The 27,799-nt window shown below is 47.3% G+C and overlaps 1 protein-coding gene across 4 annotated transcripts in view; it reads left to right on the forward strand.

The window, feature by feature from the left end:
* Positions 1-27,799, forward strand: part of robo3 (roundabout, axon guidance receptor, homolog 3 (Drosophila)) — a 709,023-nt gene that overhangs the window by 642,648 nt on the left and 38,576 nt on the right. For 3 of the 4 annotated variants that reach the window (XM_072486721.1, XM_072486718.1, XM_072486720.1), the window contains exons 19-25: positions 1,287-1,329; positions 1,420-1,568; positions 5,192-5,458; positions 8,001-8,136; positions 9,053-9,295; positions 12,158-12,345; positions 15,196-15,315. In XM_072486721.1, coding sequence (XP_072342822.1) covers positions 1,287-1,329; positions 1,420-1,568; positions 5,192-5,458; positions 8,001-8,136; positions 9,053-9,295; positions 12,158-12,345; positions 15,196-15,315 — 1,146 coding nt within the window. The remainder of the gene's footprint in view (positions 1-1,286; positions 1,330-1,419; positions 1,569-5,191; positions 5,459-8,000; positions 8,137-9,052; positions 9,296-12,157; positions 12,346-15,195; positions 15,316-27,799) is intronic. The other variant, XM_072486719.1, reaches the window with a different exon arrangement.

The raw sequence follows: 27,799 nt of genomic DNA on the forward strand, positions 1-27,799 counted from the left end.
CCTATTAAAAGAACTGCAAACTAATTCCTGGCTGTCTTTTTAAATTAAATGATTTATCCGGAATGGTAGCCCTCAGTCAGATCAATTTTATTCAGTGTATTGTGCACCCTTGTGATGCAGCGTTAAGTATATGCTGGGAGAGCTGAACTGTTTGGAAACCTGATGAGAAAATGGCCACCTGTCAACCTTGCAGGGGGATGCTGGTCAATAAAATGGATTTTCTTTTCAAAGAACTGCTGCAAGCAAAAAAAAAAGAGAGAAATAAATTAACATGGATCAATCAGGCTTCCAGACACTAAAAGAACAGAAATGTAGTGGTTCTCATTAGAAAAGACAACTCTTCAAAAACACAGGGGCCAAAAACTCGACCACATCCAACTCAAATGCCTTGACAATTCAGCCCTGTATGCACACCAGGGAGAAATCTTCATTTTATTTTAATATTGCTATGGGATTTTGTGATACCAAACCGAGAGGGGCAAAGGGTCCTCTGTTTAACATCTTGTTTAAAAGGCGGCACCTGTAAGTGCAGTTCTGTACCAGAGAGGCAGCCTAGACTTTGCGCTCATTATTCATTATTCATAGAGTCCGAGAATGGTTATAGCATATGAGGCCATTCAACATGTCATGTCCATGCCATCTCTCTGTAAGAATAATTCACTGAGTGCCACTCCCCCATTTTGGCCCTGTAGCCCTCCATACCGTTAGATAATGATCCAATTCTCTTTTGAAAGCCACAGTTGAGCCTTCCTCCATCATGTGCTCAGGCAGTCCATCCCAGATCCTGATCGCTCACTGCATAAAAAACCTTTTCCTCACGTCTCCGTTTTGCACTGTTTGCCAGATACCGCCTCCCATGGTTCTCATTGCTTCCAACAATGGTTTCAGTTTGTCCCTTCCAGACCACTCATGATTTTGAACACCTCGATCAAATCTTCTCTCAACCTTCTCATCTTCAAGGACAACATTCCAATTTGTCCAGTCTAACTACTTAACTTCCTGAAACCTTTATTATTCCGAATTAATAACATGGACTCCTTAACTTCCCATGTTTATTCCTGGAAGTCAGAAATTCAATTCCCAGAGTTCTTCATAAATTTCCCCAGAAAGCAGCAATACTCAGGGTGGGAGGTCAGTGTGTCAAGTTGCATTTTGAACTTAATGTTCACTTTTCCATTCCTACTTGTTTAATGTTCATTTTTTTCATCCTACTCGTTTTGTGTCTCCATTATGGCCTAAGGGTGCAGCTTGTTCTAAAAATGTAACTTGTATTTGTTTTTATGCAGTAGCTTTTCCACATGCAGAGGCCTCGGGTATTTCAAGTAGCAGGCAAGTCACAACCAACTAATTTAAATAAATTTACATGCCGGGTTTTTTGTTAGCGAGCTGTGGTAGTAACCTCCCGATATCTCCTCCCAGGCCAGGAATCCTGAACGCAAATGTCGCCAACTACCCCTGGCTGGCAGACTCATGGCCAGCCACTAACCTGATGCGGAATGGGAACGGGAAGGAAAGCAATGCCAGCACCTGTATGGCAAAGCATGAAGCTACGGAGCGATTCTACAATGGTGAGTGAGGCACTGGGATTATCGAGGTGCCCACGAGGGCAGGCGAGGTATCTGTCATCACATGGCTGTTTATATTTGTGTGGATATTGGGTACAATATCCAGCAGGCACTAGCCAGTGTATTGGTGCTGTGTGCGTCACAACAGCGATGTCAGCTTATAGATTTTCTAAGCTGCACTCCCAGTGGGCTCAGCTCCCGGCGGGAAGTGCAGTTTAGTGGAATCACACTTCATGTTTCTTTCTGAAGCAATTAATGCAATGATGCGCACGCGTGTGACGTTGACAGTTAAGTGATGGATGGCTCTTACTCAAACGGAAATGGTGTATCATATTGGTACCTTTTGCTCTACCAAGCCTTTTGAGAAATATATTTTTGGGATGTAGTTGTTCTTGGCAAAGCTGACGTTGAATGTCCATTTCTAGTTGCCCTTTGCAGGTGGCGGTACAACTGTGTGATTGTGAGGCCACTTCAGAGGACAGTTACAAGACAACCATTTTGGTGTGCAACACTGGAATCGCACATAGGCCAGTTCACTTAAGAACTTAAGTTTATCTCTGAAGACGAGTCAAATGGTTGGGATTTTACAGGGGCGAGGTTCTCCGACCCCCCGGCAGGTCGGAGAGTCGCCGAGGGGGGCGTGAATCCCACCCCCGCCGGTTGCCGAATTCTCCGGCACCGAATATTCGGCGGGGGCGGGAATTGCGCCGTGCCGGTTGGTGGGCCCCCCGCGATTCTCCGGCCCGGATGGGCCGAAGTCCCGCCGCTAAAATGCCTGTCCCGCCGGCGTAGATTAAACCACCTACCTTACCGGCGGGACAAGGCGGCGCGGGTGGGCTCCGGGGTCCTGGGGGTGGGGCGCGGGGCGATCTGGCCCTGGGGGGTGCCCCCACGGTGGCCTGGCCCGCGATCGGGGCCCACCGATCCGCGGGCGGGCCTGTGCCGTGGGGGCACTCTTTCCCTTCCGTCTTTGCCACGGTCTCCACGATGGCGGAGGCGGAAGAGACTTCCTCCACTGCGCATGCGCGGGAATGCCGCCAGCGGCCGCTAACGCTCCCGCGCATGCGCCACCCGGAGATGTCTTTGCCACGCCAGCTGGCGGGGCACCAAAGGCCTTTTCCGCCAGCTGGCGGGGCAGAAATTCTTCCGGCGCCGGCCTAGCCCCTTAAGGTTGGGGCTCGGCCCCCAAAGATGCGGAGCATTCCGCACCTTTGGGGCGGCGCGATGCCCAACTGATTTGCGCCGTTTTGGGTGCCAGTCGGCGGACATCGCGCCGATACCGGAGAATTTCGCCCCATGAGTCTAACAGCTTTGTGGTCATTTTTACTAATCCCAGTATTTTATTTTCTGATGTTTGGAACCAAATTCACAAACGACTGCACTGGAGTTCAACGTTCCACTAGAGTATTGGAAAACGGCTCTAATTATCAGGCCTATAAAATGACCACTGCACCACCAAAGCTAAACGCATGTCATACCTGCAGCCCCATCTGTGCTGAGTTCCATTTCTTGGTGCTGAGCAGGGGCCCTGGTGAATATTTACAGGGAGGTGGCGGAGTGGGTGGGGTTGGGTAGGGTGCTGGAAAGCACATCTCTGTGGGGGAAACCAAGTGAGGCTGGGGGACCAGGGGCACTTCCCTTCTGGATCTGGCAGCTCTTGCTTCCATCTCCCCATTGATTTTCCCAAGTACAGGCCAACCTGGCTGGAGACTGGTACCTTTATTTACACTACGAGATTTGACGATGCTCGTGAACTGTGCCACTTCTTGAGGATAAGTTGGGGACATGTTCCACCCTTCTTCCCCTACAACCTTCTCCTGCAGGGGTAATATCAAGGTATATCTTCCTCAAGGAGAGAGATAAAATGAGAGGTAGAGTGAACCTTCGGTATTGTGTGCCAATGGATTCATTGTATTATTTGACGCCCATAACCTGTTATCAGCAGATGCTGCTGATGATCCAAGGCTCTGTAACTTGAAAAACCTGCATTTGTATAATGTTGTAAAACTTCACCGAGACACCTTAAAGTGCTTTGTGTCGATGAATTACATTAGAGCCAGTTACTGTTGTTATGTGAGTAAACACGTCAGATATTTTGCACTCCAGAGCCTTCCACAGTCAAAGTGGTTAGCCAATGAATTTATCTTTTTGGTGGCACAAGCCGAGGGAATAATGCTGACCAGAACACTAATGTGAGCTGCCCAGTGATTTTCAGGCAATACCATGATCTTTAACATGCTACACAAAATGCTGCAATTGGCAGATTTTGGATGGATCTTGATAAATATCTCATGCACCTCCAACAATGCAGCACTTGGTTAGACCACATTTGAAATACTGTGCCCAGTCCTCATATTTATATAGAATCATAGAATTTACAGCGTAGAAGGAGGCCATTCAGACCATTGAGTCTGCACCGGCCCTTGGAAAGAGCATCCTACTTAAGCCCACGCCTCCACTCTATCCCCGTAACCCAGTAACCCCACCTAACCTTCCGACATTAAGGGGCAATTTAACCTGCAACCCATTATATAATGGAAAAAGATATACAGGCACTGAAGAAGGTGCTAAAAAGACACCAGTACTCGGATTAAGATGACTGAACAGATTGGGGCACTGGAAGACTCAGGATGAACTGAGAGGATTTTAATATTATGAAAGCGTTTGATGGGGTAGACATCGAGAAAATGTTTCCAAAATTGGGGGCCATTAATTTGAGATAATAACCAATAAACCTAATAGGGAATTCAAAAGAAACATCCTTACCCCAGGATATTGTTCCTGCCAAAGTATTAGAACAGTCTTCATCAAATTCACAGACAAATTGATGTATGATTATGACCCTGGTGAACTATGCTTCTTTATCCTTCTTAACGTGCCTGCAGCCTCTGGCACAGTAGCATCCTCCAATGCCTCACCACAATGGTCCAGCTGGGTGGCCTGTTTCAACGCTGATCTATCCAATGTTAGCCAAAGGATCCTGCACTATTTTCTCTTCCACTCCCATCTAATTATCTCCAGACTCTCCCTGCGCCCCTCCTCCAAGTATTTATCCTTGGCCCCCTCATATTTTTGGATGAGCAATAAATGCCTCCAATGGGGGGCAGTGTCTTCAGCCCGTGCCACGAACTCTGTTTCCCAACCACTGTCTTCATGCTCACCCTGGACACAATCCAATACTCAACAGGCCCGAGCGGAACCTCGACGTTGACCATGAGATGGGATTTGGTCACTTATCTGTGCCATTACCAAAACTACCCATTTCCACATCCATAACATCAGCAAGTCTCCATCTTTACATCAGCCCTTAATTTTTTCTATCATCTTCCCTATTTGCCATGTTAGCAGCGTTAGCCCAACCATTGGCCTGGAGTTTTTCACAAATCACTCTTGAGGGACCACCGAGGACGTCAGCCTTGCATGAAATCCTGTGTCATCTGATGTAACAACCTCCACTGATTTGATGGGTCCCAATAGTCTCAAACAGTTTTAGGTCATTGAAATGAAGAAAAGCTGACTGAATTATTGATGAGCACTTTCTGCTCTGTGAACTCGTGCTTCCCCTGGGCTTTGTTGACAAACCTCAGTGTTGCTGAATGTTTTATCTGTTGGCTACCTCAATCTAGACGCTGGCATTTCCAACTACATTGCTCAGACGGAGAAGTTTGGAACAATGGTATCAGATGGGCCCATCTACAGCACCATCGATTCTGCCAGCGACGAGTTGCGTACGTTCAATGCTCAGCAGACCACCCTGTACGCCAGCACACCTGTGGTGCCACTCGGAGTCCAAAACCAATACACAGCAGACCCAGTCAATGGGCACTGGGGCCTCCAGCCTGGACCCTCCAATGCCCAGTACTCACAGCCCGAACGTGGCAGGCCAGATGCTGGTAAGATGTTTAAAAATTGGCATCAGTTAATCAAAGTGATAACTACCCGAAATAAAAACTTGTTAGAAATGTCAGCACCTGAAAGAAAATGGGCATCAAAGTTTTAGGCTCGAGAACCTGGGATTTTCTTCCCCTGCCCTTGCTCGGCCCGCAGTTTGCTACCAGTTCGTTATAGTGACAAGAAAAATCAAGGTGTGGTGAGTTCTGGAGCAGGAAATCCAAGGTGTTTTAATACTTAATATTCCTCACACTGTCTCCCTTCCCCCGTGTGCCTTCCCTAGACGTATGCTTGTTTTCTGCCAATGCAGCTTCGTAGTCAGGCTGTTGGGACAGGAGTAGGCCACTCAATCCCTCAAGTCTGATCACCATTCAATGGCTGTTTTATATAGCTTCTCCTTTCCTACCTGACAAAATGTGTCACTTCTCCAAAATAAATTTCATCTGCCACGTGTCCACCAGCCTGTCTATATCTTCGTTCACTGTCCTCCTCACAGTTCACTGCACTTCCAAGTTTAATGTCATCTACATATTTTCAAAATTCAGCCCAATGCACCCAAGCCTAACAAATGCATATCGAGGGACCCTGGGGAATGAGGGGCTGGTTTAGCTCAGTTGGCTGGACAGCTGGCTCAAGATGCAGAGCAAGGCCAACAGCGCGGGTTCAATTCCCGTACCAGCTGAGATTATTCATGAGAGCCCCACCTTCTTAACGGTGTCCCTCACCTGAGGTGCAGTGATCCTCAGATTAAATCCCCACCAGTCAGCCTATGGTCATCTGGGACGATGGCAATTTTACTTTAGCATGGTCAATCCATTTAACTTGCACATCTTTGCTCAAGTTAGTTAAACAGTGAGTTGCCTTTAGGGGCGGCACAGTGGGTTAGCTTTGCTGCCTCACGGCACCGAGGTCCCAGGTTCGATCCCGGCTCTGGGTCACTGCCCGTGCGGAGTTTGCACATTCTCCGTGGGTTTCGCCTCCACAACCCAAAAATGTGCAGGGTAGGTGAATTGGCCACGTTAAATTGCCCCTTAATTGGAAAAAAATGAATTGGGTACTCTAAATTTATTTTAAAAAAACATGAGTTGCCTTTGACCAATACATGCTTGTTTTTCTTAATTAATCCATACTTGCCCAAGTGATTGTTCATTTTATCCAGGGTTATCCTTTGACAAGCCTTCCCACCATCGGGTTCAAACTGCAGTTGCTGAGCTTATCCTTACTCTGATTTGAACAAAGGCACCAACATTCAGTCCTCCAGTCCTCTGGCATCTCCACTGTATCTAAGGAGGATTGAAAGACTTTGGCCAGTGCCTCTGTAATTAACACAATGAATTATTGCAGTGATTATTTTGTAGGTTAACACAGAAATCATTCTTTAAAAAAAAAATTTAGAGTACCCAATTCACTTTTTCCAATTAAGGGGCAATTTTAGCATGGCCAATCCACCTACCCTGCACATCTTTGGGTTCCGGGGGCGAAACCCACGCAAACACGGGGAGAATGTGCAAACTCCACACGGACAGTGACCCAGAGCCGTGATCGAACCTGGGACTTTGGCGCCGTGAGGCAGCAAGGCTAACCCACTGCGCCACCGTGCTGCCGTACAGAAATCATTCTGCACCAGTGATATCCCATAATCAGGAATGGGATGGGTTTGTGTTGCTCAAGGTGTGCCATTCGGTAACCACAATACACTTGCTTTCTAATGGTGACATCAGGAGCTGAATGGGGATACGTGGGGTGGGTTTCTCCGACCCCCCCGCCGGGCAGGAGAAGCGCCCGGGGGGAGGGGGGGTGGGGGCATGAATCCCGCCCCTGCTGGCAGCCGAATTCTCCGGCGCCGGGATTTTGGCAAGGGCGGGAATCGCGTCGCGCCGGTCGGCTGGTAGCGGCCACCCCGGCCATTCTCCGGCCCGCGACGGGCCGAGCGTCTGCCCGTTTTAGGCCAGTACCGCCGGCGTAAATTAACCGTGGTACTTACCGCCGGGACCTGGTTCTGCGGGCAGCCTCCAGGGTGCACGGGGGGGGGACATGGGGGGATCTGGCCCCGGGGGGGTGCCCCCACGGTTGCCTGGCCCACGATCGGGCCCACCGATCTGCGGGCGGGCCTGTTCCATGGGGGCACTCTTTCTCTCCGCACCGGCTGCTGTGGATCTCCGCCATAACCGGTGCGGAGACGAACCCCCCTGCGCATGCGCTGGGATGACACCAGCACACGCTGGCGCTCCTGCACATGCGCCAACTCGCGCCGGCCGGCGGAGGCCCTTCGGCTCCGGTTGACGCGGCGCCAAGCCCCTTCCACGCCGTCAGGCACGGTGCCAACCCCGCCGATGCCGGCCTAGCCCCTGAACGTGAGGCCCGACACTGGAGTGGTTCACTCACGCTCCGCCAGGTAGGGGAGAATCTTGCCCGTGATCTTTAAATGTTTCCCCTGAAGGGCCAGAACAATAACATGTAAGAATGAGGCTAATTGGAACCCAAAATGAATCACTAGCGGAAATGTCAGTCTGGATATACGAACTTGCGTTTTCCCTTTCACAGTTGGAAAATCTGGGAAGCAGAAATTAAATGCCAAGCCGGTGAAAGCCCCACCTATGAACTGGACAGATTTGCTACCACCCCCTCCTCCCAGTGTCGACATTGACTCGTACGAGGATGAAGAGGAATTGGACTATGGGTATGTGACACTATACTGGAGCATTCACAATAAGTGTGCTCAAGTTTAGGGCTCAGAAACCTCCAGGCATCTCAGGGCCCCTTTGTTATGCCAATTAGGAGCATGAGTAGGCCATTCGGTCCCTCGAGCCTGCTCCACCATTCAGTAAGACCATGGCTGATCTGATTATGATTATGATCTCAATGCCACTCTTCTCGTTATGAGTATTCTCCATGTTTTTGGTGCCACCTCAACCAGGTTTCCTTGGGTCCCAGACCTAAAGTAAGCCAGAATTTGATGCCGATTGGCCTTGCAGTGGTGACCATAATCAGAGAGGTCATCAGGGTGAGTAAGATCATGAGCACAAGAAACCTGAAAAAGAAAGTAATTGCCAAGACGATGAACAATGGGGTCCAATTTCCATGATCTACAATACCAGCACTAACACCGGGATCAACCCATTACCGTTGCACTTTATTTGGGAATACAGGAGAGAGTACATTTCAAAAATTACTTAATTGTCTCTAAAACATTTTGGGGAAACCCGAATCCATGAAAGGTGCTATATAAATGTAAGTCCCTTCCTTTATAGGCCCCCACTTGCCAATGGTATGAATCTTGGTGATGATTCTTATCGCCACTTTTTACATTTTCATGGTGGGGTGGAAGCAGGATTGAATTTTCCAATATTTTTACCCCTTGATTGACTCTTTCCTGCCAGACTACAGTGGGCGAGGTAACATGGAATGGGTCAGCAATCAGGTGTGGGAAAAGGCCTGTGGCTCCAACAATTCTGAGATCCCAGGCATGCTATGAACCTTAAAGGGCTGTACTCAACAATAACGAGTGATTTCAGTATCATCTTGAATGAGTGAGAAAAACTTCCGCTTCAGTTTCTTTCCCCTTGAGAGTAAGTTTTGCTCCCATCTTTTTGAAGCCCCGGCATTGATGAGTGGTGCCCCCCGCTCCCTGAGAGGACCTACTTGGTGGAAGGCACCCATGAGGAGGAAGGCCCACCTCCACCGCCTCGCGGAGAGGCATCTTCTCCCGCTACTTCATATGGGCAGCAATCCACGGCAACGCTGACGCCATCACCACGAGAGGAGGTGCGGTCAACAGGACACGGGGTGACTGAGGACATTCCAAGGCTGCATCAGTTTGAGATTCCGCATTTACCCCGGTGAGTGGATTTACAAGTTGATTCCTGTAAATATTTTTAATATTTTACTCTGCAATAATTACAAGACCAAAAGAATAAGAGGGTAAAACAAAGATTTTATTAGCACACAAAATAGTTTGGTGGATTAAAAGCTGTCATTTCACTGTTCAAATCTCTCCATGGCCTTGTCCATCGATAGCCCTGGCAAAGTGGTTAGCACTGCTGCCTCACAGCTCCGGTCTCGGGTAACTGTCTGTGTGGAGTTTGCACTTTCTCCCTGTTTCTGCGTGGGTTTTCTCTGGGTGCTCCGGTTTCCTCCCACAGTCCAAAGGTGTGCAGGTTAGGTGGATTGGCCACACTAAATTGCCCCTTAGTGTCCTAAAGGTTAGGTTGGGTTATTGGGTTACAGGGATAGGGTGGACGTGCTCTTTCCGAGAGCCAGTGCAGACTCGATGGGCCGAATGGCCTCCTTCTGCATTGTAAATTCTATGATTCTATGAACCCTCTTGTTGGCTATTGAGTCTCAATCCTGGACCAATCCAACAATTTTATTTGTTGCTCACTGAGAGGAGATGAGTGCGAAACATCTCAAAGAGAAACTCCAGCTATGTCAGGTCTTGTTTAGCCTTGTAAACAGTTAGCGAGTAAATAAATGGTATTGAACAATTAGGGGAGGCGGTGTCATGGTGGTATTGTCACTGGACTAGTAATCCAGAGATCCAGCGTAATGCTCTGGGGACCCAAGTTTGAATACCACAACAGCAGATGGAGAAATTTGAATTCAATTGAAAAAATCTGATATGATGACCATGAAATGGTTGTCGATTGTAGTAAAAACCGATCTGGTTTGCTAATATCCTTTATGAAAGGAGGTCTGCCATCTTTATCTGGTCTGGTCAACATGTAACGCCACAGCAATGTGGCCTCAGGGGCTGGTTTAGCACACTGGGCTAAATCGCTGGCTTTTAAAGCAGACCAAGGCAGGCCAGCAGCACGGTTCAATTCCCGTACCAGCCTCCCCAAACAGGCGCCGGAATGTGACGACTAGGGGCTTTTCACAGTAACTTCATCTGAAGCCTACTTGTGACAATAAGCGATTTTCATTTCATTTCATTTCACTCACAAATGCCCTCTGAAATGTCGTTGCAAGCCGTCCAGTTCAAGGGCAATTTGGGATGGGCATGAAATTAAAAAGAAAGGCCATTGTCTCCAGTAAGATCGCTAGAATCCCGCGATAAATCCACAATAACAGATGGTGGCAGCAGTGACGACATCCACACAGGAATGGTAGAAAATTGGTGGGAAAAGCCAGATGAGAAACCCAGCAACAGGGCAGAGTAGCGGGTGAAGAACTTTGAGGCCAACCGAGCAACCACACAGGAGACGACAAAGCAATGAGGGCAGTCCAGCGACTGGCAAGACAGGCAGTGTGGGAAAACAGAACTCCAACCTGGGGTGAGAAATGGCTTCTACTTTTACTGCTAGCAGAATCCTTTCAAAATATAGAGGGCCCAATGCCTCTGCTGCAGCGGGAAGGAGTCCACAGGCAGCAAGAATATCCGCCTGCATTGCGCAGTGCCATGGCTGTGGCCACTTAGGCGACTTTAAAGTCGTCTGCTATTCCAAGAAATCCTATGCTTATTAGGCAGAAGGAAAAATCTGTTTAAGGAACCTCCATTCAAGAAATTCACATTGACAAAGAATGCTGTGAATCACATTTCATCAATAATACTCCACCCCGACGACAGCAGGAGGACATCGTAGATGTTTCATTTCTCTTTGAGGTGAGGCGAGATGGGTTCACCAATGATGATGGTGACCAGCCGCAAGATGACATGCTGGGCTTCAATTTGCTCTTTCAGGGAAAAGTGGAAGAGGATGATAACCACTGATATCAATGATTTGTCCCAGGAGATGGTGAATTTTGCGTTTTGAAGACAGCATACATTCCGCTGAAGTTCCGGAGATATTCAGGCCCAGAAAGGGGCAAAATCGCACTGAACAGAGTGTACAAGCTGAACCACAGCCTACAGAAATAAAGAACTTCCTGGAGTATTAACTGGACAATCATCATTGTGTCTTTGGAATGTTCTTTATCCATCTGATTCATTCCTGCATAAGGCATTGCATAATACTTTGTTATTTGCTGCAGTAGAGGTTTCTATACCCTCTGCAGCTGTACAAATCTTCACAGGAGCTGAATGAGTTTCATTCTTTCAAACAAGAACAGCCAGCAGCCCAACTTTTCCCCAGAGCACGAAGAAGCGAAGAAAAGGAAAACCTCTGTTCATCGCATTTGCACTGCAGACCAGAAGCCAAAATCTCTGCCTGAGGAGGTTCTGGAGAGCATACGTTCAAAGAGAACTAAGAACACAGGCAGAGATTGACACCACTGACACAAGAGACTGTGAGGGGGGGGGGGGGGGGTGTAGAAGAATGTGTGTTTAATATTATGGGGATAAAGACACAGGGGGAGATGTCGAGTAGAGGGTTAACTCTAACGATAGCCACTGAGCATGTGCATAAGAAACTGCATAAGGAACTGTGCCACAGTGCACTCAGCTCAGAGAGAAGCTCCAACCACATTTTGGTCTTATTTAGCCTTTGTAAATAGTTAGCTTGTAAATAAATGTTTTTGAACCAAAGGAATCCCAAGGTTATCCCACAATATCGGAGTGAACATATAAAGACAGACTTAAATATTTTGTTGAGTGGGGATAAGTATTTTGTCAATGCAAAATGATAGGGGGAAGGCTGAGCCAGATCTCCTCACAAAACGATTGCATTTACCCATTTAACCATAGTGTTTTTGGATGGGGGAGGAGGTGGAACTTGGGGTTTTGGAATTGCCATTTCTTAATGCAAGTTACACTTCCATTTCAGGCGGCTCCCAGTGGGGCCAGTCCCTCTGCCCAGACCTCCGACCCCTCCACCGTCGCAGAGCAACCAAAACATGAACGGCAATGAGGACGCTATTGCGGAATCCAGTGGCCTCCACCGGCATGGGCACAAACGCAACCTGAGCCAAACACCAGCAATAAGCACTGAAAACATTAATGTACCTGGAGCAGGTGAGGCTTGGCCACTCAGCCACGGGGGGGGGAACTTTACAGCGGTAAATGTGAGCAAAATGGGAAAGTGGAAACGAAGACACCTGCTTAACAGATGTTTCACAAATTTGTGTATCATAGTTGTTCAACAGATGTTCAACAGATGTCAAATGCTGGTTCTGTTCTGCTATGTTTAGTGACACTGTTTGAATGTAATCACTTTGATTCAGACAGGCAATGTTGGAGAATAGCTTTAGATCCAATGTTCTAACTGACCTTGGAAATGTGGCACATTCCTTCAGTATCGAAAATGGTGTCCAGAATTCTCCGGTCTTTGCAATTCACTTTTCCCGTCGGCAGTGCACCCCTGCCAATGGGTTTCATGGCGACATGAGGTGGTTACAATGAGAAATCCCCATTGACATGCGGCAGGAAGATAGAATCCGAAGAATCTCGCCCGGTGTTTTATAAGGATATGATGGGCAATGCTCAATGCGGCTCTCTTTCTACCAGGGTTGGTGATAGATTGCTGAATCCCCCTAACCAACAGCTCTTTCTCCCCCCCCCCCCCCCCCCTCCCCCCGCCCCACCTTCCCCCCCAAAATTTCCCCAACCAAAGCCCAATTTCAGGTTGGTACTTCATAGACTAATTTGGATTAAATCATCTTTCCGGTCCTCTGTTCTTCTGAAGATGATGTGTCTTGCACTACAATATGGGCCCATGCTGAACTGTCTTCCTCCAGGACCTTCCTCCAATGGTCATTCTTTATGTGTGAGCTCAGATGGTGAGAGCTAGAAGACTATTCTCCAATGGAAGGCATCAGAGTTGAGCCAAATCCTCTTTCACCTCGTCCCCACTTGTACACTTCCTATTGGGACGTTGTTATAGTTGCTAGCAGACAGGTTCCTTGATGTTTTACTCCCTCTATAGCTTGGTTTTCCTGAAAACCAAGTGTAGCACCCCAATACTGAAGCAAGATCATCCTCTGGCTCTGTGCTGCATCACAGATTGCATTTACTTACCATGCAACTGAGGGAAACCACCAAGCCCAGTGCTTCCATTCAAGGCAATGAAAAGTAATTGAAATGGTCATTCTTCCTGGTTCATGGATATATATTATGCTTCATGCTGCAACTTCATTACCTATACAAACTGGATCCTGGGCATTCTTTAACATGCACTCGAATCTCAAAACAAAGTGGTAGCACAGAGGAGGCCATTCTGCCCATCATGACTCTGAAACTCCAGTCGAGCTTAGTCCCTCGATGTCTGCTTTTTGTCTGTAATCCTATAAACTCCTCATCCTCAAGTGTTTGCTCAGCTCCCACTTGAGCTTATTTGTGGGATCATCTTCCACTTTTGAGGTGGAGTGTTCAGATGCCGACATTATAACAGTATTCTGGCACTTTGGGTGTTATCACGAAATGCATGCGACTGGCCGTGAGTTGGAAACTAGCGTTAAATATAACACAAGGTCTGCTACTCAAGGCCTGATGATGTTACAGGCCAGACTCATCACCTCCCTGTTTGACCTCCAGCCTTGTATAATCAGGGTATCGTGTGCACTTCTTTCTGAATACTTAACATTCCAATTCAACATATTGTAGTGAAATATCTTTAATAAGCCAAAAGGATGTTGGTGGATTTGTAAAAAAATCCAGTGTGAGGATAGATGAGAAACGTACTCAATGATTTATTAATGCATTATCTTGACACTAAGTGGATTATTTAAATGCTACACTGGAAATAAACATTTCATTTACTTTTAGTAAGTGGAATGGTACTTACATATATGCGTAGAAAGCACATCTGGTCATTGCCAATCAACCATAACCACAGCGGCAACAGGATGACTATAACTGGCCTTAAGACGCCATGACGTTAGAAAGAGGTTCTTGCTCCTGATCCCTAAACAGTTTCTGCTCGAGTGTGGACAGCGGCTGAGGACATAGCTGGACTTGACCACAATGGTGGAATGCTCCACTCTGACTCCGTGGCATGAAGCATAGTGGAGGAAAGTGTTTGAATGAAGTACTGGGAGCAGGGACCCGTGGCAATGGATCCAATAACAGTCAGCACCGTGGGGAGGGGAGTGGAGGGGGCAGAAAGGGAAAAGGATCCTGAGGGAATTGGCGTAAGGTTTAAGGTTTTGAGGAATGAAATCTGTCTAATTTTTTTAAAACTCTCAGATCTGAATTTTTAATTTCTAACACAAGGATCTTCAGTCATGCGTGACCTACAAGGTACGAATAACTAGTATTTATGAATCATTGGAATCTATGAAGAAAGATTTTAGATATTGTTAACAAGAAGCAGTGAAGACAACAGAGACGTTTTTCATCTCTCAAATTCCCAGGAACTCTTGGTGTTGTCAGCACAGATGATGTTTGCCTTCTTTGTCTTTGAAGTGACGTTGAATGTATCCAGAAATGTCATACCCCAGAAGCCGTGGCATCACTGTGCCAACAAGGATTACGATTTCTCAACTTTTATTCCCCAGTCTCCCATTCCTCCTCCCTTTTGTTGGGAAATGATCCAAATTAACCCCTCCTATTGGCTATAGGATGCAAATCCATAGGGAACCATTTAATTTAAAACGGTGGTTACAGAATAAATTCCATAGATATTACAGATTCTAAAAATGAGCAGAATTAGCAAAATCTTACACCGGGCTTCTGGGATCATACTCTGTATGCCTCGGCATGACCTAATGCACTTTTGGGAATCAAATGCTTGCTGACTCCAGCCTAAGATTTGCAGTGGAGATACCTTTGATCCGCAACCTTCCAAATACCCTGAGAAACTTCACTCCCCCATTCCAATTTTGCCTCGACATTTCCGGCCCTTAATCATTTTAATCTGATTTTCAGGGAAGACGAGACACACTCCAATGATGGGGAGCAGCAGTGTGAACACTCCACCCAGCCAGAAAGCCCGGGCCAAGAAGAAAGCCAAGCCGAATCAGTACCGCCGTGATCTCTCTCAGGGAGGTGAGTTCCATGCCAAGCCATGAGTTTGGAAAACCTAAATCCCACTAAAATCAACAGAGAACATGTTCTTCTTCCATCCCTTTTGCTTTCATGCCAAATCTGGAAGTTTCATCTTGTAGATTTTGTACATATTTTTATATAATTGCTGCAGCACTGAAATAAGCCATTTAATACAATATTAATATGTGGCCACTTATGTTTCATATGAACCTCCTGACAGGTTTGACCACTCAGTTGTGGAATCATGTTTGTCAACTTCTTCTACATCCTTCATTATAATATGTGGTCTAACCTACATAAGTCAGTACAGCTTTCATATAATCTCTCTGCTTTTCAATTGTATCTCTCAAAAAATAAATTCAATTTCTTTGAGTTTCTTAATGCCCTTAACAACGTTTGACACTAATTTTATTGTATCTACTCCCCTGTGCTCCTTTGGTCCTTTGTCCCATCTAGAAACTTGCTTTCTGAGAACTATGTGACTCCTTGGGCAAAATTCTCCGTAATCGGCGTGATGTCTGCCGACAGGCGCCAGAAACGGCACATATCAGCCCGGCATCGCGCCGCCCCAAAGGTGCGGAATCCTCCACCCCTTGAGCAGCCGAGCCCTAACCTTGAGGGGCTAGGCCCGCACCGGACTGATTTCCGCCCCGCCAGCTGGCAGGAAAGGCCTTTGGTGCCCCGCCAGCTGGCGCGGAAATGACATTGCTGGGCGGCGCATGCGCGGGAGCGTCAGCGGCCGCTCATGGCATCCCCGCGCATGCGCAGTGGAGGGAGTCTCTTCCACCTCCGCCATGGTGGAGACCGTGGTGAAGGCGGAAGGAAAAGAGTGCCCCCATGGCACATGCCCGCCCGCGGATCGGTGGGCCACGATCGCGGGCCTGGCCACCGTGGAGGCACCCCCCAGGGCCAGATCGCCCCATGCCCCCCCAGGACCCCGGACCCCGCCCGCGCCGCCTTGTCCCGCCGGTAAGAGAGGTGGTTTAATCCACGCCGGCGGGACAGGCATTTTAGCAGCGGGACTTCGGCCCATCCGGCGGGGGGGTCGGAGAATCTCGCCCCTTATTCTTTCTACCAAAATGCACCACTTGACAGCTATCGATATTGTAATTAATTTGCGATTACTTCTTTATCCTGCAAGTCTATCAATGTTTTCCTGTATTTTGTCAGGTTATTGTTTGTACCTTCCAATCTTGTGTCATTTGCAAATTTTGAGATTGTACTTCTGATTTAAGTCTGACTAATGTACCATGTAAATGGTGATCAGCAATGGTCCCTGTACTTATATCTGTGCCAAGCAGTTTCTCTCTTATCGCCAGTCTGAGTAGCTAGCGTCAAAGCCCACTTGCTGTTTTCTGCTTTGCTTGCATACATCTGTTCCTTGCCGCTTGACTCTACGTCTTAGTCATATAGTAAATTTGGAAAGTAAAGAAATATAATTAGTTAGAGCACAGGGGGTTTCTCTGCAGCGCTGGGCGAGTTGCTGGAACACATACTACTAAAGCACCACAGTGCCATCACTGGCAAGATAGTGTCATAACAACAGGGCGCTTTCACGTTGCAAGTTGGGCTTTGTACTTTTACCATTGAAAGCTTAACATGTAGTTTAGCTACAGCCGTGTGGGAAGAGAAACTCAGAAGCAACCAATTTGTATCCTGGAGGAGGGTATGTGCCTTAGTTTAGCTCAATTTGGATTTGAATGATACAGCCAGTTTCTGCTTGGCCTTTTTAGATTTTCCCCTCCCGTCGAATGCACTGTATCCTTTGGGAATGTGGTTTGGATGGCATGTGCAGATGGTGCAGACATTGGTCCTCATTGCGTCTATTTTCTTGGTGGAGAAAGAGAGGCAAAAAGGAGCGCAACATCTCCGGCCAATGGTGCAGCTGCATTCCGGTTGATTAATGCAAGTTTGCAGACATCTAAGATGGACACCTCGGACAGGCAGTGGGTCTGACCCCCCCCATTGAGTTTCTTGAACTGTGGCCGTGGCTTACAATCACTTTAAAATGTTACAGCGACAACGGCCCCCACTATATTGTCACTTTTACCACACCATATCCCTCCACTTTCCACCAGAATTGAATGTGGCAAGAAGGTAAGAGGCCTGGTATTTATTTTCTGCAGTCAGGGGATCTTCTTGACGAGCAGTGCCAGCTTTCGCCTTTAGATATTACTGAGGCTCAATCTTTGTTGATCTCAGGCCTCCCGGTTGTGGAGCGAAGCCCATGACAGGCAGAATAAAAAGCCTGAAGGAATTACAAACTGCAACACCTTGCAACAGTGCAATTCTTCACTTGATAAGATGGCATCAGACATGACCCTGACCCCTCTCAAGGTGTAATTTGAATGCAAGGCTGTTGAGTTATACAACTGGAGGAATGAGGCATCCAGAGGTCAAATTACATATCGTATTTTGATTTTTCTTATATCATATGCAATATACTGGAAGATCTTCGCATTTTGATTTATTTTATTTGTTCATCCAATGTGGGTGTCCCTGGCCAACCTAGCATTTGTTCCCACCCCTAATTGACCTTGAGAAGATGCTGATGAGTCACCTTCTTGAACTGCTTCAGTCCACGTGGTGTTAGCACATCCATTGTGCTGTGAGGGAGGAAGTACCAGAGTTCTGACACAAGAGTCGTGAAGGAAGGACAATGCAGTTCCAAATCAGGATGGTGAGTGGCTTGAAGGAGAACTTGCAGGTGGCGGTGTTCCATGCATCTGCTGTCTGTGTTCTTCTAGGTTGCAGTGATTGTATATTTGGAAGATGCTGACTCAGAAACTTTGCTGCGGTATCATGGTGCATGATGTAGCTGGTACACACTGTTCCCACTGAGTGTTAGTGGTGGAAGAAGTGAATGTATATTGGGGTGGAAAGGGTACCAATCAAGTGGGATGCTTTGTCCTGGATGGCGGCAAGCTTCCTGAGTGTTGTTGAAGCTGCACTAATCCAGGCAAGTGGAGAGTATTCCATCACACTCCTGACTTGTGCCTTGAAGGTGACTTGTGACTTGTAGGTGATGGACAGGCTTTGGGAATTCAGGTCGTTACTCTTCGTGGAATTCCCAACCGCTGGCCTCCTTTAGCTGGATTATTTATATGGCTAGTCCAGTTCAGTTACTGGTCAATGGTAACACCCCAAGAAGTTGATATTGGGGGATTCAGTGATAATAATTGTCATGATATGCAGACACGCAACCAATGGGTCATCAGAACAGGACACAACCAATGGGTAATCAGGACACCCAGAGGTGGCATTACCACAAGGGGACACTACACGACTATGATAAAAAGGACAAGGCACACAGGCTCTGCCTCTTCCACTGGCAGAAACCTAGAGAGCAAGACAGGGTTGATTAACAGCAACATCACACCCTAGCATGTGGTCTAGAGCAAGCTTGTATAGTTAGCAGAGTAGACGGAGTTACTAGAGTCAGATTATCAGAGTGTCGAACTCATTTAGGAGCATTGTTAATCGTTCAATAAATACGTTGAACTTATCTCAGTATCTGGAGCATCCTTCGGCAAAGCCTACATCACGTAGCAACTTATACATAACACAACATGGTACAGGAGTGACTGCTCGATCTCCCTAGTTCAACTAAGTAAGGTCTGAGACAACCAGCTACCGAATCCAGGCACGATGGAGAAGATTCAGGCTCCTCATCAACTCAGGACCACCGGTAATCTTAGTGCTAACTGGCGTTCGTTCAAACAAAAATTCCAACTATATGTGGAAGCATCCGACCTAAATGGCGTGACCGATGCTCGGAAGATAGCTCTTCGACTGAGCACTGCGGGTGACCATGCGATAGAGATCTTCAACTCGTTTCAATGTACAGAAGGGGAGGACAAAACAAAATTCCAAACCATCCTGGAAAAATTCGACAGCCACTGCGAGGAACACGAAAAAAATATTTGAGCGCTACATCTTTAAGCAGAAGATGCAAGGTAAAGATGAATCCTTCAATAGTTATCTAACTAACCTTAGGCTGCTAGCGCAATCCTGCAATTTCGGTGACATAACTGACTCCCATGATCAGAGACCAAATCGCTTTTGGAGTCCACTCTGATCCTCTGCGAGGATCAAGCACATGATCTTAAAAGTCGCCATAGAACATAGATCAGTACAGCACAGAACAGGCCCTTCGGCCCTCAATGTTGTGCCGAGGATTGTCCGAAACCAAGATCAAGCTATCCCACTCCCTGTCATTCTGGTGTGCTCCATGTGCCTATCCAATAACTGCTTGAAAGTTCCGAAAGTGTCTGACACCACTATCACAGCAGGCAGTCCATTCCACACACTAACCACTCTCTGAGTAAAGAACCTACCTCGGACATCCCTCCTATATCTCCCACCCTGAATCTTATAGTTATGCCCCCTTGTAACAGCTACATCCACCCGAGGAAATAGTCTCTGAACATCCACTCTATCTATCGCCCTCATTATCTTATATTAAGTCGCCTCTCATCCTCCTCCGCTCCAAAGAGAAAAGTCCTAGCTCCCTCAACCTTTCCTCATAAGACCTATCCTGCAAACCAGGCAGCACCCTGGTAAATCTCCTTTGCACCCTTTCCAATGCTTCCATATCCTTCGTATAATGAGGTGACCAGAACTGCACACAGTACTCCAAATGTGGTCTCACCAGGGTCATGTATAGTTGCAGCATAACCCCGCGGCTCTTAAACTCAAACCCCCTGTTAATAAACGCTAACACACTATAAGCCTTCTTCACGGCTCTATCCACTTGAGTGGCAACCTTCAGAGATCTGTGGATATGAACCCCAAGATCGCTCTGTTTCCACATTCCTCAGAACCCTGCCGTTGACCTGTAATCCGCATTCAAATTTTTTCTACCAAAATGAATCACCTCGCACTTATCAGGGTTAAACTCCATCTGCCATTTTTCGGCCCAGCTCTGCATCCTATCAATGTCTCTTTGCAGCCTACATCAGCCCTCCACCTCATCCACTACTCCACCAATCTTGGTGTCATCAGCAAATTTACTGACCCACCCTTCAGCCCCCTCCTCCAAGTCATTGATAAAAATCACAAATAGCAAAGGACCCAGCAGTCATCCCTGTGGTACACCGCTGGTAACTGGTCTCCAGTCTGAAAATGTTCCATCCACCACCATCCTCTGTCTTCTATGTGATAGCCAGTTACTTATCCAATTGGCCAAATTTCCCTCTATCCCACACCTCCTTACTTTCTTCATGAGCCGACCATGGGAAACCTTATCAAGCGCCTTACTAAAATCCATGCATACAACATCAACTGCTCTACCTTCATCTACACACTTAGTTACCTCCTCAAAGAATTTAATAAAATTTGTGAGGCACGACCTACCCTTCACGAATCCGTGTTGACTATCCCGGATTAAGCTGCATCTTTCCGAATGGTCATAAATCCTATCCTTCAGGACCTTTTCCATTATCTTCCCGACCACCGAAGTAAGACTAACTGGACTATAATTACCAGGGTTATTCCTATTTCTTTTCTTGAACAGAGGAACAACATTCGCCACTCTCCAGTCCTCTGGCACTATCCCCGTGGACAGCGAGGACCCAAAGATCAAAGCCAAAGGCTCTGCAATCTCATCCCTTGCCTCCCAAAGAATACTTGGGTATATCCCATCTGGCCCAGGGGACTTCTCAACCCTCAGGTTTTTCAAAATTGCTAATACATCCTTCCTCAGAACATCTACTTCTTCCAGCCTAGCCGCCTGAATCACACTCTCAGCCTCAAAAACATGGCCCCTCTCCTTTATGAACACTGAAGAAAAGTATTCATTCAACGCCTCTCCTATTTCTTCTGACTCCTTGCACAAGTTCCCACTACTGTTCTTGACCGGCCCTACCCTCACCCTTGACATTCTTTTATTTCTCACATAAGAGTAAAAAGCCTTGGGGTTGTCCTTGATCCGACCTGCCAAGGACCTCTCATGCCCCCTCCTCGCTCTCCTAAGCCCTTTTTTCAGCTCATTCCTTGCCACCTTGTAACCCTCAAGCGACCCTACTGAACCTTGTTTTCTCATCCTTACATACTCTTCTTTTTTCCTCTTGACAAGACATTCAACCTCTTTTGTGCTATTGAAACGTGCACTGTGAATGAGCATTCAAAAAATCGCTACTCACAATACAAAATTGCTGAGAGAGAAAAACAAGCCTCCCACGAGGTGGAGAGTGTTCAGGCCATCTCCCGGATGCAGTGCCTCCACATCTCCAACGGCAGCCATTTTGCGCGTTCCTCCCGGAGTCCTGCGCATGCGCAATACGACCGGGATACGAAGCGGCTGAGAACCGCACTGCGCATGCGCAACGACGCACTGAGCATCATGACGCCGACTTCATGACGTGTGCAAACTGTGGCACCGCCCACTTTAGAAAAAAATGCCCTGCAAGAGGCAAACGTTGTTTACACTGTGGAGAACTTAACCACTATGCAACCTTGTGCAGATCTGCACCACAAGTCAAGAGTCAGCGACCACAATTCAGACAGGATCGCATCAGAAGTGTTCAACACCGAAAGCATGACTCTGATCAAGGTAGTGCTCCAGATCCAGACGATGACTACCTGGACAACACATACCGGGTAGGCATCATCACAAAGTGCGAATACTCCGGGCACAGCGCAAGTCCGCTCAATCCTTGCCGTGGATTCTAAGGACGAATGGAACGCAGTGATGGATGTCAACCACTGCCCCATCCAGTTCAAACTGGACACAGGTGCCTCCGCCAACCTGATCTCGCAGTTGGACTTCACCAGAATCAAGAAGGCTCCCAAAATCCTTCTAGCTGCCTGCAAACTCCAGGACTACATTGGCAACACAATTAAGGCACTGGGGTCCTGCCATCTGACAGTGTCCAACCAACACATGGAGACAAGCCTACACTTCAAGATTGTTCAACCAACCAGGGCGTCCCTGCTAGGTGCGCACGCCTGCAAGCAACTGAACATCATCCAAAGGGTCTACACCATGACGCCGTCTCTTCCGGATCTTCAGGCCAGCATCAACGACATCCTGACCCAGTACCCAGATGTCTTCAGCGGGATGGGCACACTTCCGTACGAGTACAAGATTCTACTACGGCCTGACACCAACCCAGTGGTCCACGCACCACAAAGAGTCCCTGCTCCACTGAGGGAGCGACTGAAAGCAGAGCTCACAAGCCTACAAAAGAAAGGCATCATCTCTAAGGTCACTGAACCAACCGACTGGGTCAGCTCGATGGTGTGCGTAAAAAAGCCTTCTGGGGCATCTGCATCAACCCCAAGGATCTAAACAAAAACATTATGCGGGAACATTACACAATCCCAAAAAGGGAAGAAATCACGAGCGAGATGGCACACGCGCGCTTCTTCACAAAACTGGACGCATCCCAAGGATTTTGGCAAATTCAACTTGAAGAATCCAGCAGAAGGCTCTGCACCTTCAACACGCCTTTTGGCAGATTCTGCTACAACCGAATGCCATTTGGCATCATCTCGGCATCAGAGATATTCCATCGCATCATGGAACAGATGATGGAAGGAATAGAAGGGGTTTGTGTCTACGTTGACAATATCATAATCTGGTCTTCAACTCTGGAGGGACATGTGTCGCAACTAAAGAAGGTATTCCGATGCATACATGACCATGGCCTCAATCTAATCAAAGCCAAGTGCTGTTTTGGGACATCCACGCTGAAGTTCCTGGGTGATCAGGTATCAAAACACGGTGTACGCCCGGACATGAACAAAATAAAAGCTGTCGAGGCAATGAAAGTCCCCGAGGACAAGAAAACAGTACTGCGCTTCCTTGGAGTGGTCAGCTTCCAAGGCAAATTCATCCCGAATTTGGCCACACACACAACGGCCCTCAGAAAACTGATCAAGTGATCAACCGCCTTCGAGTGGAAGATGGAACACTAGACAGAGTGGTTGGAGCTGAAGGCCAAGCTCACCACTGCACCCGTCCTTGCATTCTTTGACCCAGACCCGGAAACTAAGATATCGACCGATGCGAGTCAGGATAGCATTGGGGAGGTGCTGCTACAAAAAAAAGACACATCATCATGGGTCCCAGTAGCATACGGGTCAAGGGCAATGACACTGACTGAGACCAGGTATGCGCAGATTGAAAAGGAGTGTTTCGTGGGTTACGGGGATGGGGTGGAAGTGAGGGCTTAAGTGGGTCGGTGCAGACTCGATGGGCCGAATGGCCTCCTTCTGCACTCTATGTTCTATGTTCTATGTTTCAGTCTTCTCACCGGCATCCTCAAATTCCATGACTACGTCTACGGCCTGCCGACATTTACCGTTGAGACGGATCACCGATCTCTGGTCCACATCATCCAAAAGGACCTGAACGACATGACGCCCCGATTGCAGAGGATTCTGCTCAAACTCCGGAGGTACAATTTCAATCTGGTGTACATGCCTGGCAAGGAGCTCATCATTGCCGATGCATTGTCCCGCTCCGTCACTTCACCGAGTGAGCCACTGGAGATCACCCAGCATATTGAATCGCAGGTGCAAATGTGCGCAAGCATCCTCCCTGCAACAGACGAAAAGCTCGTTCTCATCCGAGAAGAGGCGGCCAAAGACCCCCTGTTGCAACGAGTCATCCACAACCTCAACAATGGGTGGCTGCAAGGGCAATGCCCTCAATTCTACAACGTCAAGGACGACCTAACGCTGATCGACGGCATCCTGCTGAAGATGGACAGAATAGTGATCCCTCTGCATCTCCAGAGCATGGTGCTGTGGCAGATTCACGAGGGACACCTGGGCTTAGCAAAGTGCAGACGCAGGGCCCGACAAGCCGTCTACTGGCCCGGCATCAACCAGGACATCAAGGACATGGTCCTGGACTACGAAACCTGTCAGAGGTTCCAACCAGCACAGAGCAAGGAGACGCTCCAACAACAGGACCTGGAAACCTCTCCGTGGTCCAATGTCAGCATTGACCTATTCCACACGACTGGTCGCGACTACATCCTACTCATTGGTTACTTTTCGAACTATCCTGAGGTGCTGATGCTGTCCGACCTCACCTCAAGGACCGCCATCAAAGCGTGCAAAGAGACATTCTCGCGGCATGGCATCTCGAATACAATCATGAGTGACAATGGCCCGTGTTTCCACAGTCGAGAATGGTCCACGTTTGCTGAGAGCTACAACTTCAGACACGTCGCCACCAGTCCGCACTACCCGCAGTCCAACGGCAAAGTCGAAAAGGAGGTGCACATCATCAAGCAACTCATCCACAAGGCTTCGGACCCCGCCTCCGACATACACCTTGCACTACTAGCGTACCGGGCGACTCCCTTATCAACTGGCAAGTCACCAGCTCAACTGCTGATGAACAGGGACCTGCGAACAACACTTCCAGCCCTACACCTGCCCAACCCAGATCACCTACCGGTACTACTAAAGATGCAACAGCTGTGCAAGTCAGAAACAGAAATATGACGCACATGCCACTGATCTGGACTTGCTATCCCCAGTCAGGATCAAGCCACCTGATAGTGGGTGGTCTGCCCCGGCTGTCATCATTCGGCAGGCCGCGCCCAGATCCTATGTGCCAAAAATGTCTGACGGCACCATTGTTCATAGAAATCGAAGGGCACTGCGGAAAATCATACGCCCACAACCAATTCCCCCACCACTTCCATCTGTTGCAGTGCCACCTTCAGACACCACAAACCACGAGTCCACCAGTCATGCCTCCCACACACCTATCAAGACACCGGCATCCCCTACGCCACCTCTCCGGTGGTCATCGAGGATCAGACGGAAACCCCAGAGACTGGACTTATGAATAGTTGTTGGTTTTTTTGAACTGTTTTTCTGTCCACTGTATATACCAGTCATTTTTAACACTGCCAGCCGTAGCTCCCATTGCCACGTTAGACAGGCACATACACATGTATATATAAAAAAAGGGGGGGAGATGTCATGATATGCAGACACGCAACCAATGGGTCATCAGAACAGGACACAATCAAGGGGTAATCAGGGCACCCAGAGGTGGCATTACCACAAGGGGGCACTACACAACTACTATAAAAAGGACAAGGCACACAGGCTCTGCCTCTTCCACCAGCAGAAACCTAGAGAGCAAGATAGGGTTGATTAACAGCAACATCACACCCTAGCACGTGGTCTAGAGCAAGCTTGTATAGTTAGCAGAGTAGACTGAGTTACTAGAGTCAGATTAGCAGAGTGTCGAACTCATTTAGGAGCATTGTTAATCGCTCAGTAAATACGTTGAACTTATCTCAGAGTCTGGAGCATCCTTCAGCAAAGCCTACATCAAGTAGCAGCTTATCATAACACAACAATAATGCCATTGAATGGCAGGCGTGATGGTTCAATTCTCTCTTGATGGAGATGGTCATTGCCATCTTTGCTGCCACCTCTATTGGGTAGGTGTTATGACACCCTGGGCTAGTGCGCGGCCCATTCAAGTCCCACTTGACCCGGAGTCACAACACAAGTGAATTAACCAACAATTCTTAGAAAAATACCAAAAGCTTTTCACCCTTGGCTGCCCAATAATTACAGTAACCAGGTTTGTAATTTACGATTACTATTTATTTATAACAAGAACTATAATGAAATATGCAGCAAATACAACTGATTAACTATAATATAATTCCTAGCCCCCACCCTCTATACACACACATGCAAGACAGACAAACACAGAGGGAAGGAAAGGGGTGAAAATGATGGGTGAAAGGAAAACAGATGTTGCCTTTCTCTGTTTTCAGCCTGTCATGGTTTGTCTGTATGAGAGAGAGAGAGACAGACAGAGACAGACAGACAGACAGACTGACACCACACACACAAACACATACACACACGCACTACCCTGGAAAGCACTTCCGCCTCACGGCGCCCAGAACCCGTGTTTGATCCTAGTCCCGGGTCACTGTCCGTGTGCAGTTTGCACATTCTCCCCGTGTCTGCGTGGGTCTCACCCTCACAACCCAAAGATATGCACTGTAAGTGGATTGGCCACGCTTAATTGCCCCTTAATTGGGGAAAAAAAATTGGGTACTCTAAACTTATTTTTAAAAAACAAGAAGGTGTTACAGTAGGTGTAAATAAAGTTATTTCAGTAATATCTACCTACAGTTGGGTGTGGTGAATGTAAATACAGTTAATGCACCAGTTATGTTCTATGTTATTAACCCTGTGGGTTTTATCTGTGGGCCATTGTATGGCTTCACCCACAGGGGGAGATGTTGGAGGATGTTGGAGCATGTACGGGCTCAGCCCATGGCTCCACCCCTTTGAAGGAGTATAAGAGTGGCTGGCCTGTGGGACTGTCCTCAGTATGTACCAGTCGCAGGCAGGCAAAGTTGATAGTTAATTAAAACCACTGTTTTACTCCGACACGAGTCCTTGAGTGAATTGATGGTCGCATCATTGGGCATGAACTAGTCTCACTCAGTGCAATACACAACAGAAATACAGTGACAAGGATGGGATGGGTATTTCTTTCATATTTGATTTGAGAAATTAAGGACCAAAGAATATTGTGTCAAATGTTTGAAACTTGTAGAGTTCACCTTGAGAAGTTTGAACAAATTGACGGGTTGCTCCATGTGCACATCACATTAAGGTACACAGTGAGTCAGAATGTTACATAATTGAAACAAAAATGACACAGAAGTATATTTTGGTCAGTGAGGGAATTCAGCCTAATAAAAGAACTGGTATCATTGCGGACAAAGGTTACGCTTTTGGCTGAAAGAGGAGATGAGGGTAAAGCAAATGTTTTTGCTCACCAAGATGGAGCCAAATGCTTTCAATGTTGCTTTTATCCAACGTTGACCGCAAGACCTTAATTCAATGGAATATGCAGAAACTAATAACATTCTGGTACAACTAAGAATGTGATTACACTGAGAGTTGCATTCTATGAAAGAAAACTGTTGCCTAGTGAGACTGTTGCAGTTTACATTCTCGAACTAAAGAAACTCTCTCTCATTACTGTGGGCATGACGCAAACATAGAAATTGCACTTTCTGCCCCATTTGTAGGGGGCATAAAGAATAACAAAATACAGGCCAAGCTTTTTAACAAAGGCAGTAAGCTGTCGTGGAAGGATGCCTGTGATAAGGCCACTTAAAAGCCCCATTTCCAGTCAATCATATTAATTAAATCAGAACATGTAATTTCATTTAACTTACCGAGGAGGCATAGGCTCCAATTCCTTAAACATATCCAAATGACAGAAGCATCAAAGTATTAGAATTTGGGGAACTCTATGGGTCACATAAGAAGTTATAATATATCGATTTTGTCAAGCAATATATGCTATCACCTTGATCTACTGATTTACAATCAGCCATTTACAAGTCCCCATTTCCAGTCAAAGTGGAAGAGTCGATCGTATCCAAATCGTATGCAGTAGTGGAGGAAACTAATGCTCCAGTTCGCAGCCATGCACCAGGTTGAGGTCATGGTGGATCTAAAGCTCATT

Source organism: Scyliorhinus torazame, chromosome 21, assembly GCF_047496885.1.
Source record: "Scyliorhinus torazame isolate Kashiwa2021f chromosome 21, sScyTor2.1, whole genome shotgun sequence".
NCBI classification, from domain to species: Eukaryota; Metazoa; Chordata; class Chondrichthyes; order Carcharhiniformes; family Scyliorhinidae; genus Scyliorhinus; species Scyliorhinus torazame.